This window comes from Elgaria multicarinata, chromosome 2, assembly GCF_023053635.1.
Source record: "Elgaria multicarinata webbii isolate HBS135686 ecotype San Diego chromosome 2, rElgMul1.1.pri, whole genome shotgun sequence".
Taxonomy (NCBI): domain Eukaryota; kingdom Metazoa; phylum Chordata; class Lepidosauria; order Squamata; family Anguidae; genus Elgaria; species Elgaria multicarinata.
The window spans coordinates 71,414,101-71,429,619 of record NC_086172.1 but is presented as its reverse complement, the minus strand read 5'-3'; the positions used below and the strand labels follow the sequence as shown (position 1 = coordinate 71,429,619).

At 41.6% G+C, this 15,519-nt stretch overlaps 1 protein-coding gene across 1 annotated transcript in view; it reads right to left on the bottom strand.

The window, feature by feature from the left end:
- CNTNAP5 (contactin associated protein family member 5) overlaps nt 1–15,519 on the bottom strand; it is a 417,358-nt gene that overhangs the window by 311,910 nt on the left and 89,929 nt on the right. The window contains exon 2 of the mRNA XM_063116699.1: nt 1,557–1,667. Within this exon, the coding sequence (XP_062972769.1) occupies nt 1,557–1,667 (111 nt within the window). The remainder of the gene's footprint in view (nt 1–1,556; nt 1,668–15,519) is intronic.

The following is a 15,519-nucleotide window of genomic DNA, read 5'->3' as shown; positions in this document are numbered from 1 at the left end:
CTAGATCACTATCTCAACACATTTGCCAGCTGGTAAGTAAATGCCCAGACCATGAAACCCAGCTTGGAGCAGCACTGTGTTGGACTAATCTGAGCTGATTTTGGCCGTGAGAAGGTGCCCTTTGTGCCATTGGCTGAGCACAGAGCCACCGTTCATCTCCCCCTCCCTCCAGAGCATTGGTTGTCACTCCAATATCCAGGCTGCAGCAATAGTTTCTTTGTGTTCATCCAGGCATAAATGCATTTAAGATAATCACAAAACTAATGTCTGTAGCCAACATGTGGCAATCCTCTCCTGCATGTGAAAGCCCAAGAGTCTACTCCTGTTCCTACTGTTTAACATGAATTCATGACAACATTTTTCTAGCCACTGTATAGAATTTCAAGGTGTTGTAGTTCTCCAGACAGAGGGCTCATACTCCAAAACATGCAAGGAAGATACAGGAAATGGGAGAGATCAAGGATTGACAGGTAAGGAATTCAGGTAGACAGGGGGTGGGGAGTCAGATAGTTGTTGAAGGACACATAAAACATGGCCCATGTGTTCCAAACTTCTGGAAAAGCTTTGCTAATGTCCTGGGTCATTTACTAGATAAAGGAAAGCCACTCAAATAAGAATAAAGACAAACTATAACACTAGTATGGAATCCCAGCAGCTGTCCAGATGAGATGTCCAAAGTATGTAGCATCAGATATAGCTTATAAAGGGTCAACTTTGGATATGTTAAAAGGGAAAAGAAAGGAAGATTTCCATGTATTTGAGTATGTCCTACTGCATAACCAGCTAGAATATGGACTGAATCCTTAATGTTGTTTCAGTGGCATGGGAGCTGATGTACTATGTGTCCTTTTAACATGACTCTCGTATTGTCGGGAGATCCAAGTCAGGTGGGAAGAATAGATAACTTGGTTCCTTCCTCACTAGCATTAACTATGGGCATGTGAGAAGTTGCTGCATTGTTAATGTAGAGCAGTGTGAGAAGAAAACTGTGTGTTCTGGCTTTGCAGTGGCTCCCATGCCATTGAGGATGTAAGAAATTGGTCCTAGGAGGTCCAGAGGAATTTTTACAGATTGAATGTCTGAGGAAAGCAGAACTAGCATATCACTCAGCCATAGCTGATGCCATCCAGATCTGTTGGAGTGCAACTCCCATCTTCCCTAGCTAACATGTTCATTGTTTTTAACTTTTGTAAACCACCCAGAGAGCTTCGGCTATGGGGCGGTATATAAACGTAATAAATAAATAAACAAACAAACATATCAATGGCCATGTTGGCTGGAAATGATGGGAGTTGCAGTCCAACACAACTGGAAGGTGCCCCCTTAGGAAAGGCAGCTATAACTGCTAAAGGGCAAAGGCGTTCTTCAAATTAATTTCAAGAGTGAACTTCTCCCAGTCTCCACTGTGGCTTCCGAAGTTGTCTTGAACTAATGCTACCTGTGTGGGGGTGGGTGGGAGGAGGGAGGCTTCCACTTCAGTTGACTGAAGGCTCTACGTAGAGTGGCTCCAATGAATTATATATCACAGCAATATTATGACTGCTCGGTGATCTTACCATCCCGTCTGATGAGCTTTGCAAAGCTGGGGCTGTGACTGCTGGAGAGCTCGGAGGAGCTGTCAAAGGCTGTCGCGGGTAACGAGAGTACCAGCGGCTCTTCACAATTATCTATAGAACAAGAGAAAGCAGAGAGGCATGAACTACAAAAGAAGTACACCTTTGGCCGATCACTTTTCCTCTTTCAAAGCTTCCATGATCCTCCTGCATGTTGCTTACCAGCTAATGAGCTGTTCCTGGGAGAGACAATGCTGATAATACATTTGTGAACAAATCTGAAGTGGGAAGAGGCAACACTTTCCTCAGCTCATATTAAGGCAAAACATGGCGATGAGCTTTCAACAGATTATTTATTTATGCATTTATTTATTCATTAAATGTATTGAACATGTCATCATATATATATATATATATATATATATATATATGTGTGTGTGTGTGTGTGTGTGTGTGTGTGTGTGTTTAACAACAACAATGTCACAAATAAAATCACAATAGATCTAGAAATATTAGACTAATAAACATGCCAGCATTGTATAAAATCTAGTATCAGTTATATGAAGTAAAACCACATGGCAGAAACTATGATAATAAAACACAAATACACCAAGGGCTTTTCTACACAAGCCTGTTAATCTGCTGTTAGTCTGCTGTATCTACCTTCAGTTTCATCACAGAATTAAGATCCAAGCACTACACAAGAAACTTTCTGCAATTAAATGCCACATTTCACCTGGTATAAATCAATCAATCACTGAAAGTGCTGGTTAGACACAGAAGTAAAACTAGAGGATCATGATACTACCTAAAGAACCAGTAAACAATCATTATTAGGGAATGACAAGCACATGATAAACAGCTCATGTAGAAATGCCCTAGAATAAATTTAAAATACTTTAAGGATGAAATCACATGCATGTTTAGACAGAAATATGTTCTACAACTCCCAGCATCCCCCAGCCAGCCACGCTTTGGGACATTAGGCTGAAATGTCCAAGGTATCATGTTGGCATGATGGAAACTGTAGGCCTTATTTCTTTCTAAACATGCATAAGATTGTGGCCTAATGGACTTGAAAACTGGTGGAAGTTTGTGAAAGTCAGTGATGGACAACAATGAATCTCCCCACCAACTTTATTTCAGGGACAAACTTGTATGTCTGTAATCATTCCAGGAGGTGACTCTTGGCAAAGATATCTCCAATAAACTTTGGGAGATGATTTGAGAATATGAGGCCCAATAGTGCTGCTTGGCTTCCCAAGTGGATGGAGCTTTCCACCAGTACTGTGCCACCAGATGTAGTCTCCTCAGAAGTGCATCTGATGAGGACACTTACATAGGAAAATGGGCCATGGTACTGAGCCCCTGTCTTCAGATTATTCTTAGGCCATGTCTACACCAGCCCAATAGTCCAAGCTAGTCATGGCTGAGTCCCTGTGCATCTAAATGGAACAGGCATGGGTCTTCCTAGGGATAAAACAAATCCTGGGAAAACCCAATTCTTCCTTTATCTTTTTTTTAAAAAAAGGCAGCCACAACTTGCGCAATGTCCCTGATGTCGCACTTCCATTTGGACACCCTGGGACGATCCCAGAACCAGGTAAGTCTGAGATCGCCCCCCTCCCTCTACACCATATGGTCTAGAATGGGCCTTAAGATGACAAAGAAAGAAAACCTTGCAGACTTAAATGCTAGAGTGTAGCCAACTGTGTCTCTCCAACTGCAGAAAGAATACTTTCAGAGGAGCAGATGCCGTCCCCCTGCAGTATCCTCAACCTGCTGGAGTAAATTGGGGGGAGGGGGATGGAGGAAATATGAGTGAAAGGAAGAGAAAATATTGTGGAAGTCCACTCCCACAACACTGGATGTCATCCTCTAAGTTCTGGGTGTCGTGTTGACAAAATTAACATTAAGATAACAGTGTCTCCATGCTGCAATAATTTTATTCCTGTGTTCCACCCAGAATACGGATAGACTCACAGGACTGATAACTGACCTCATTTGAAAAAGGATTCCTGGATGGGTAGTACTGAGTGGTCTGAAAAATGTATATCTCTGTATCTCTTGAACAAGCTTTAAGATGGAATTCAAAAAATGCCTTCCTGTACATTGCAGTCTTCGAAATGTACAGACTTTGACTACAGGCTGCTTACCTAAATGCTTATCTAGTTATGAGGAGGACATTGCAGATGAGAGAGGGGTAGAGATGGGGTGGGAATGCTGTTGATGTACCTACACCGGTGGCACTGGCTGAAGGGAAGGGCTTCTGAGGTGATATTAGCCCATAAGTCCCCTCCCCTTTGCCTTTTTAAATAGCACAGCTCCCTCCCTCACTCCATGTATGTGGTGTGGGTTTTGTTGGTTGCTTTTTGGGGGAGGGGCAGAGTAGGATTTTTTTAGGCTCATTGTCTGATTGGACTGGGCAATGGGTCATTTTGCCTACTCCACAGTACAAGTGAGGTTTGGTGAGGTTTGTTCATAAGTACATTTGGTTCAATCTTGGTTGATTCAGTCACATTCATTGACAAGTATATGCACGTACTTTCAGTGGGGCAGGGTTGGTGAGCATTCTGGGGCACCTTTTCAATGATAGGAAATGCCAGAGGCTTCCCACTCAGGGCTGTTGTGTAACCCAGTTGGAGGATAAGGGTTGCCTTTGAGGTTAATTCACCTCATCCATTCAGAGTTTTGTGGCTCCAGGAGGAGTGGCATGGGAAGGCCTCCAAACCCCAAATGGGGTAGTCCTGAGTAGTGGCCAAATGGGGTAGTCTCACAGATGTCACTCAATAGGTACAGGATGGTTGACCTGATACACTGCTTGGCTAACTGCCAACATAGGTTAGTTGCCTGCTCAGGTGTTCCCCTTTGCAGATCTTGATATCAATGTAAGGGTAGACGGGTCACCCCATGCCTGCCCCATGCACTGAACCCCCTCCACTTACCTGGAGAACAGTGTAGAATGGACCTGCTCCTTCACTGAGCTGCCATAATAACATTTCATTCTTGACTGTAAATGTTTTATTACAGGAGTCTATTTCCATGAACACCTGTTACATTGCATACACTGCTCTTTTACGCTCGCTATTTACGCAAATGGGATATTGAAAGAGTCGATGTATGCAACACTGCCGGTGTTCATGCCTGTAACGTTGTGTATATTGCCCCTTTAACCCTGCCCTTTATGCAAATAGAACTTTTACAGTCAAGAACAGCTTGCCATGAGAACGGGCACTTGCACTCTTGCCCAACTTGGCACACGCCAAGTAGAGCAAGCGGTGGGCTCCACAGACCGGCTTCCTGGAGGACAAGCTAGCAATTTCTCACCAGGGCGTTGAGCCCCAACCCGATGCCCCTGACATCCCTAAATAAATGCAGTCCAGGTTTTATGCCATACATCCATATCTCATCTGTTTATTTTCCACCTCCTTTCACTTGCAACTTCAGCAAGCACAAGTTGTTTGCTTCACACACCCCTAGTGATCAGCAATAGATTTTCCTTTCAAATATTATTATCTTAATATGATTGGGAGATGGAGGGTGGGAATGCAGATCCCTTTGTTTTTATTTGATCTTCTGAAAACATTCCCATGATTGAGTCCAAGTCTTCATTATACTTTTTGACCCACACATTTTTACTATGCAAATGAAGTTACAGACAAAAAGAGGCTTGCTCATTTCTTATTCCATTACCTGCCTACAGTCAGAGAGAGAGAGAGAGAGAGAGAGAGAGAGAGAGATGAGTTTCACTCAAGCATAAACCCACCAATTTTTGTTGAATCTAACTTGGAGGAAAACTTGAGTATGCAATTAATGGAGATATCCTGCAGGTTAGCAAAATCTCAAACTATGCAAGAATCTGCCAGCTCATACAAATATGATGTGCATTCTCTCTCTCTCTCTCTCTCTCTCTCTCTCTCTCTCTCTCTCTCTCTCTCTCTCTCTCATAATGCTACATTATGGTTACAAGAGTCAAGGAATGAAAATCTAATGGCTTTCACAATAACATGAATTCATTGCACATCTTGAATTAGAGCATAGTACTGAGTAGCTGGGATTTTTCTCAAGCAGGGATCTGGTAAGTTATGCCAAGCAACCTTCCAGCAGGTATTATAGTCAAAATTCTTACCACTGCAGTAATCCATAAAGGAACTTATATGTGCTGAGCCTTTGCAGGTTCACCCTTGTGTAACCTGGCCAAACCTGGCCTACCTAAGTCCCTCCATTACCCAGCTCTTCTAGCTGGAGAAAGGGTGGGGTGAGTCAACTCAAGGAAATGACAGCATTTTTACCCTTTATTGTGTATTTGGTTAAGACTTAAGCCATGAACCTGCTACCAGGATTTACAAAGACAACAGATGCTCAAAATGATGTATTTTATCTTAACAACAGATTTTCAATTAACTTGCAGTTCTATCATTTATAACTACAGCCTATGTTACTATGAATACAACAACTTTTATAATTATAGATTTTTTCAGCACTGTTCCCATTCCTCTATTGAAAGGGTCCTCTGCATATTGACAAGCCTACAAAAGTGGTGCCCAGCATCCTAAAGTGAAAACCAAAGCAGACCTTTGTCTACCCCAGCTGGCCTTCTCTCTCCGTTCTGGGGGTGTCTCATAGAACCATAGAATAGTACAGTTGGAAGGGGCCTATAAGGCCATCTCAATGCGGGAATCCACCTTAAAGCAGACCTGACAGATAGTAGTCCAGCTGCCTGAATTCCAGTGTGGGAGAGCCCATGACCTGCCTAGGTAATTGGTTCCATTGTCGTACTTCTCTTACAGTCAGGAAGTTTTTCCTGATGTCCAGCAGGAATCTGGCTTCCTGTAACTTAAGCCCATTATTCTGTGTCCTGCACTCTGGGATGATCGAGAAGAGATCCTGGCCCTTCTCTGTGTAACAACCTTTCAAGTATTTGAAGAGTGCTATCATGTCTACCCTCATTCTTCTCTTCTCCTGGCTAAATATGTCCAGTTCTTTCAGTCTCTCCTCCTAGGGCTTTGTTTCCAGACCCCTGATCATCCTCGTTGCCCTCTGAACACGCTCCAGCCTGTCTGCATCCTTCTTGAAGTGTGGTGCCCAGAAATGGACAAAATACTCAAGATGAGACCTAATCAGTGCCAAATAGAGGGTAACCATTTATCTCTATTAAATTTCACTCTCTTGTTTTCAGCCCAGCACTCCAGCCTTTCAAGATCACTTTGAAGAAGTTTGTTTCTGTCTTCCAGGGTATTAGCTAATAGCTATCCCACCCAATTTTGTGTCATCTACAGATTTGATAAGCATTCTCTGCACATCCTTGCCTAAATCATTAATACAAATGTTGAAGAGCACTGGGCCCAGGACTGAGCCCGACGGTACCCCGCTTGTTACCATTCCCCCAGTTTGAGAAGGTACCATTGATTAGCACTCTTTGGGTCCAATTCTGTAGCCAACTGTGGATCCACCTAACAGTTGTTCCATCTAGCCCACTTTTGGCTGGTTTGTTAATCAGAATATAATGGGGCACTTTTTCAAAAGTTTTGCTGAAGTCAAGATGCTGAAGGTGCTGAGAAGTTCAGATGCATTCTGCTGCTTGGGCCTGCAAATAAATGAGCAGCCATCCCAAACAATGAGCACCAGGCCACAGACTTTCTCCCTTTTATAGGGGTCTCCCTTCTTCTGTCTGGAATGAAGGAAGTGTTTGTTCCCTACTGCTAATAATAGAAAAACACCTTGGGCATACATGTGTTCCATGACCTCTTTGCTCCCACGTGCTATCGTCTAGAACCAACCCAGTTTTCAAATTTTACAAAATAGGCTAGCTTAAAGGGATAGTAACATTGGTAATGTTTGGATAGTCCAATCCACAGTTTCTGGGGGGAAACAGGACATAAGAAGAGCCCTGCTGGATTGGACAAAAGGCCTATCTAATCCAGCATTCTGTTCCTACAGTGATCAACTAAATGCCTATAGTAGGCCCACAAGCAGGACATGAGCACAATATCACCCTCCTGCTTGTGTTTTCTAGCAACCAATATTGAGAAGCCTACTTTCTCTGACTAATGGTGGTAATATATAAACATCATGACCTAGTAGCCTCTCTAAAACTTTTAAAAATATATTACAAAGCTGATCATGTTATCCCAGAACAGACTATGGCCAGATTTCTTTGTGATGTTCTCTCTTTCTACAATTGGCTGAGAACTACAATATTTATCTGGAGTGAATATATATATATATATATATATATATATATATATATGCACATCTTTGAAGTAATTTTTACCTCATAATTACTTTTAATTCTTAGCATCAGCTTCTCCATCTTCAACTGCAATAATAGGGGGTATATGAGCTGGTTCCTCATACATTCATCCAATGTCTGATGAGTTCTCAGGGTTCTATCTGCTAACACTGCTTCCTGCTGCTGACCCTCTCAGCAGCCATGTATCCCACCAGCTGTGAGAGTGAGCAGAGAGAATGAGCCCTACACATGCATAGATGTACATGTGTCATTCCTCCATGTGAGAGGCGATCCTGGAGCACTTAGAGCCCCTTCACATTGCAAATGAAAGTGCAGTGATTGTGTGGGGACTATACCACACGAGCAAATACACCCCTACACAACTGACACCCACTTAATGTTATTTGTAGATGTGTGGTCAACATTTTTATAGAGCTTTTTGCATGTTTTTGTAAATTCAATATTTCTTATACTGTATTCTTTTGAACAGTTTTGCATCTTCATCTATTGATTTGTAAGAAATGTTGAAAGTTATAAATAAAAAGATTGATTTTTTAAATCCTAGATTAATTTTAAAAATATATACATTTTACAGAGGATATTTTTACAGTGGTTAAGTCTTAAGAGTGGAATACAGCTAAATATTCAGATGTGACTCCGCCAGATTAAAGACTAACAAAAGAAAGATTTGGAATCATTCACAATCTTATGGCAGCCTCAAAGGCAATTGCATTAACAGACTGTGAGCTAAAATGGCAAAACCTGGCAACATATGAATTCTAATTGCCATAGTATAATCTGACAGCTTTTTTGAGCCTTTCATTTTCTCTACCCATTTTCTGCCATCCCTCCCTCTCTCTCGACACATATTCACACATTTGTTTTATTTGGAACATTTATATTTTGTATAAAATATCACCATTCTCAAGCAAAAGAAGAAAGGACACCACTAAATAGTCAAAGTGCTTTGACTTCAATATTTTCAGTGCAATCTTATACGTGTCTACTGAGAGGTAAATCTAATTTTTTCCAATGGAGTTTACTCCCCAGTAACTGTGTATAAGATTGCAACCTTATAAAAAGAGAAAATAAATTATGTGCTTTCCTAAAAGTAAAGAAAGCTATACATTCTGGGGAGGGAGGGGATGAGTGATGAAAATTAATAAGTGAGGTAAGGCTCCACAACAAAATGTTGTAGCATATCACTAGTGTGTGTTACCTGAGCCTCTATTCTAACGTGTGTCTTACTTCATGTGCATTTTTAAAGGTTTTGGACATGAAAAAAAGTTTTGGGGCTGTAATCCTATAGCTACTTAACTTTGATAATCCTGTTACAAATGCAAGTTAATGGAACATGAAGCTCCAATGAACTATACTGCAGCACTGTTGTAAGCTTTATCTCCTATCCACACCACCTTCCAATGTGCAATACAGGGACAATGAACTGTATTTGCTTTGGAGTTTGTTTTAGCAGGGGTATTTTTAAAAATATTTCATAATAAATAAAAACTGAGGCCTTTGCTAGACCTAAGGTTTATCCTGGGATCATCCCTGTTCATGTAAATGACACACAGGGGATCCCGGGAGCAGTCAGGGACGACCCCAGGATAAACCTTTGGTCTAGCTAAGGCCTGAATTATAAAAAAGCAGGAACTCTTGTTTTTTCTCCTTTTTTGTTGTTGGGTAGAGGCATTGATTTCCAATCCTGGCTACATAAACATCTTGGATTTCTCCACTGATTTCTATGGGCGTCTTTCACTTTGGTACTCAGAGCATTTAAGAATAGCTTCCGGGCTGAACCATCTTCCGTTACCTATCCAGACAATGAGATTGCTCTTCTCACTGAACTTTTTATATGTATGTGTCTCATCCTTCATCCTCTTTTGTGTATTTCTCTTGGAGGAGGAAAGAGAAAGAAAGAAAGAAAGAAAGAAAGAAAGAAAGAAAGAAAGAAAGAAAGAAAAGGACAACAAAGGAAGAGACATAGAGATATAACTTCTCGACTTCTACTCTCCTCATGACCCCTTTGAACTCCTTGCCATCTTCCTTAGCTTGCCCAATCAGTGGCACTTTGAAGGCACCATGACCATGTTGACCATGACTCTATCTCCACTGGTTCCTCCATCTCCCCAACCATTTTATTCTTTGACTGTATGTTCTGCAGCTACTGAGCACAAGCAGTCCTCATTAGGTTGTTTTGGGGTTTTCTCCTTTTTTCATACTTCTGCAATATTTGGTGTTTCCCTTGTGTCTGTGGTGCTCTTTTTCTGTTCATTTCTGTTGTCTAATATAAAAAGGAACCCAATGAATTATAATGACCAATCTACATTTGTCACATACTAACTGCTTTTTCCCATGTAATGGGGGGAGCAAGCCATGGATTAATGGCCATTCACAATTTGAGCTCCCAAGGAAGACACACATCCTTCCCTTACTTTGCAGGTCAATAGATTTTGTCCTGACTCTGAAATTAGAAAAGAGAAGCTTGAAACAGCCCTCTTCTCCGATATGCTTTAGAGCACAGGTGAGCAACTGTGGGGCATTTTATACACACACCCAGCCCCCATGGACTGCATTTCCACCACAAGTTTATTTAAAACAAACAGTGGTTTGCTCCCAAAATTTTGCTACAGATGTTAAATTTAGCTTGTTTGTAAGCTAAGTTTGACCCTTGCAGTGCTCAGCAGGGCTATGGATGCCATTAAGAAATACATGTCTGCTACCGCATTTGGCAGCACAGGTGGTATGGACTGCATGTGGCCCATCCCTGCTTTAGAGTTTGGAAAGTATGGGCTGGTTCAGTTGATGCTACATAGATCTAATCTCATCATATGTTTGGAGATGTCATTCCACCCCCCCCCCTACTTTCACCTCCACCATCCCCACAGATACAGACTCTAAAAACTCAACAGCTGAAAATGTGTGAAATTGCCAATGGGAAGGATCCACTGCTTGCATCCTGGGAATCTTCTGGAGGCAAGGGATGATACTTTCGAGTCATTGGGATACATCCAACATTATGTTAGTAGAAAAAGTATAAGAGCTGGCATTGTTCCACCAGTACTTGCACAACTACTATCAGAAATAGCATGACTAGAACAAACAACACCTAGTCAACTGAAGCCTTAATGAGTTGTGCAACCCAGTGGGTCATGATTTAAGGAACATTTGTGCTACGCCTTGTACAATGCCTTCTGGAATGATTTATGAAACAGCTTCTACAATAGCCTGTGCAATATATTGTGATATGGCTTGCACAGTAGCTTGCACAAAGAGAAACAAAGTATTGGATTTGACACTTATGCAAGGTAAATACACTGCCTCTTTAAGTGGTAGAAGCTTTGCGCTAGCAGAGTGACATCATTTGATACAATCAATTATTTGTCTGGGTAAATAATGGATTATTTTGAAATCTGTTCTTGGCCATTTTTAAGGCTAAACTCCTGACACCATGGGCAGTATGTAATGGGACAGTTGTGTAAGAAGCCCCTCCCACCTATTCCATTGCACAAGTGGGACTCACCACTTGCACAATGGAGATTTAACACTTCCTATAGAAAGCTCTGAAACAGGTGGAAACACTCATTTGCAGATGTGAAGGGTGAGAAATAATGAGATGAGACACAGAAAAATGGATTAAATATGGGCCACATTTATTTAAATACCTGCAGAAAGGGGGAAGGCCTAAGTGGACATCAACTATTGGCCACTTCACAGGCCACTGTTGGGATCGGGCAAGCTATTCACTGCCTGCCAAGTGGCACCTGGTAATTTGCCACCTCACAGGCTTCCCCTTCCTGGGGTAGGGAGGCCTTCCAGTGTCAACTGCCATCCCCCCAGGCTTCAGGGCTCTGAGTGTTTGAGGAGGGTTGGCCTCAAAGATAACCCTTATCCTGCCAGCTGGTGCCACAATGCTCCAAGTGGTGGGCCTCAGGCATTGCCTAGCTCCACAACAGTACCTGTGAATGCACACCAATTTCAAACTCGCTCCAGATGCTCACTCCTACCTGCCTACAACAAATGTGACCAAACTGAATAACCAAATATAACACCCTGCCTGTGAAGTAGTGTGAAGTAGGTGAAAAAAACTCATAACCAAGTTAGATTATGAGCAAAAATTCCTACTTGGCCTCCAAAAAGAGGACCAGCAAGCCCACACTGTCTACAGTGGAGGGGTATGCAAGCTTATAACCCTGTTCCCTCCCAGCTCCAGTGGCACCTTCACGGAGGTCGCCCATAGTGAACCTCCACGTCTCATCATGCCACCCTCACCCACAATTAGCCCTCCTCCGCCCAGGCATGCCGGGCGTGGGTGAAAGGCATTTCTGGATCAGGACAGGTTGGCAGAGCTCCCTTCTGCAAATTCCGCCAATCTGCCCAGTTTCAGGAACAAATGTCTCCACATTTCCAGTTTTCCACTACAAATGTCTCCACATTTCCACTACATCTCTGTTGTGCAAGCATTTCTCTTTAATTCTGATTGACCAATTTGCAACTAACTGGGTGGAAGGGGAGCAACATGAAACACAATCAAAGAATCAGAAGCAAAAGCTATACAGTAGTGAGTGATTCAGCTTCCAAAGGAACTAGATGTTACTATGGATGAAGAAGGAACTGACATTGCACCTATCTGGCTTTCATTAATGACTCACTTGGATCTTTGCTTCCATCATATCATTTTATTCATTGTTAACATCCTAGTAAATTTTGCAGATAATGCTGTAATCAAACGGCATGCAGGTCTTTGATTGAAACTGTAAATTGTTTCCATACCATTGAAAATATTCATTTTTATTTTAGGTGAGATAAAATCCCTCTTAGCATTGCGTGCTTAATGCCTTCCCTTGTTTTAAAGTCATAAATGTGACATTTTTTCCTACTATGCCTTCAATACTACTTATGAATGTGACAGCTCCACCATCACGACTGGTAATTCCTTTTGTAATGCAATCCAAAAGAAAGAAAAATAACACCAGATTTAATCATGAAAAGAACAGAAAATTAAAATAAATTTTAAAAGCTGTTGTGTCCCTAGCTAACAAGCAAGTGATCAGGCCTTATATTTACTCCTTCCAACAATAACAACACATACTGCTTCAGTTTTGCCACCCTATAATTTTTCTATGAATTGATTGGGGAAAAGAGGAAGATATAACCCTAGTTTCTGGAAATGAAAGCCTCTTCTTTTTCCTCCTGAGGTTGGTTTGCCCACATGAACAGCTGGGAAATCCACCTGCTAGAGCAGAGACATTGCCTGTGGTTTTGGGTACCGTCCCCCACAAGATACAAAAAACTAGAGGTGGTACTAAAAAGCATTCTATTTTTGCTGCTGTAGTGCAAGGAACCTTCAAATATTAACTTGCTAATTGGGCACTTTCTTCAACAGGACTGGTTGTAGCTCAGTGGTAGAGCACACACTTCACATGGTCCCAAGTTCAATCCCTAGTGTCTCCAGTTCGGGCTTGGGAGGGATGTTGGATTCAGGTGAGTTGGGATTTCTTTGAATCCAATCTGTAGATGTCTCAGCAGAGTGGCTTTTCCAGTTGTACAGATTCTACAGACCGTTGTTTGTTTGTTTTTAGTGTTTTGGGGTTGGGGAGGTTACACAAATGTGCATTTGCAAATAGGAACAAAATTCTCATACATCCCTTTTTTTGGGGGGGGGGGGGACGGACCAGATTCCATCAATGAGTGTAAGATGTAACGAAAAATGCCTAACAATCCAAAAACACACACACATGGAATGGAAATAACAAAATCCATACATCCCTAGGGCTGAGAAAGACTCCTGCTTGAAACTCTGGAGAGTCAAAAAACCAGTCAGTCTAGACCACAGGTCTTCAACTGTTCCAGATTTGAGAACAACCTTGGAATCCCATCTTGCAACGTGGGACCGACTTTCACAATTTCACAATTGCCCAACATGGCAGCAACAGCTTTGCCACAACCCATCTGGACTGATCTCTTTACCCATTTTTGGGGTCGTGACCCACCAGTTGAAGACCACTAGTCTGGAAAATACTGAGCTAGTTCGTATAGGGAAACTTCTTATATTTTACACTTTGACACATAGAGTAACTCAATGGATCCACTTATTCAAATAGCATCTCCTGTACTGTCTTATTAGACGCAAATAGTGCAATCCATATGTATGAGCAAGACTGAAAGAGCTAAAAAAAGTCATTAAAAAGCATGCCTTATTTTTATTGATGAGGTGCTCTTGATGTCAGGCATAATAGATAATGGAGCATCAGTCAAGACGAGGGACTGAGAAATCAGGAGACGGATGCATTCACTTGCAAACTGGAGATGTTGTTTAAACCTCATGAAGACAAGAAAAACCCATGAAAGGACTGTAAGATATAAATGGGAGCTGGAATAAATATTCCAAAGAAGACTTCATTTTAGAATAATTACAGGAAGCAAATCTCATGCATTGAAGAGTATTTAAATCACCATTTATTGTGAGTAATATTTAGGGAAGTATGAGAAAGAAATAACTTCCCCCACCACTGATACAATTCACTAATCTTACTGCAATCCTTGTAATTCCACCCCCCACCCCCAAAATATGGATTTTGTTTGTTTGTCTAAATGGGACTCTCTAAAAATACCTCAAATGTCACTCAAATGACAGGATATTTTATTTACTTAATATACCAAAATAATAAAGTACATGAATCCAGGGACTGTTATAAGAGCCACTGCTCTTCACAAGTATGATCTAACCTGGGCATTGGATTAGGTCACCATCTAGATGTGTTGGAGTACAACTCTCAACATGTCCCAGCCAGCCAACACATCTGGAGGGCATCAGCTTAGGGAAGGCTGGTCTAGGGTATCATTGCTACCACCAAAGCTACTCTTTATGGCCAGGTGTTTTGGAAAGGTGGGGGAGCATAGGTCCCACACTATAATCTGATGTGATCCAGAGTAAGGGTTATCATTAGCCAGGTGAGATAAGTCACAGCTTTGTACTTAAAGGTATTGTTCCAGTGGGTATTTGTTCCATGGTCAAGTTGCTTCCTTCAGCAAACTGGCTCAGCTAGCTGCAGACAGAATTCAGAGTCACAGTGGAAATTGGAACATAGTCGGTGTGGGGGTGAATTCAGGAAAATTTATCAAATGCCATCCCCCAAATGGATTTCTCCAACATCCTTAAGGGGAATGGGATGGGATACTTTGAAAGAAGGGCAGATGGAAACCTGAATAGAAGCTCTCCACATTAACTTTGACCCTGTTCAGGTGACACACTAAGCCATGGTGGTTGAGCATTTTGAGCTAAACATTGGTTAGCGGTACGGATGGCACATGTTATCTGAACAGGCCCAGTTTTAATTCCCAGCCAAAAGAATAAACTTTTTAAAGGTGATCCTTCCACAGGCAAGAAATTTGACAGCATAATTAAGTTGTTGAGCTAAATGGTTAATCTAGGAGTCTGACAACTGAGCAACCAGAATGGAGTATGCAGATTTGCAACCAATCCTATTACTGTTTACTGAGAAGAAAAACCTGCTGAGTTCAATAGACTTAATCATTAAGTCAGTTCTCTCATAGTATTGCAGCTTTAGTGTATACTGTGTATACTTAGAAAACCCCTGCCAATTCACCCAATTATCAAACATAGATTTTTCTTATGGTAGGATTTGGGTTTTCCATTTGCAGGATTACGCATTTTTTTTACTGTAGAATTTTAGCCTCAGTGAAGTATGTATCCTTTTTTCTCCTGGAAAT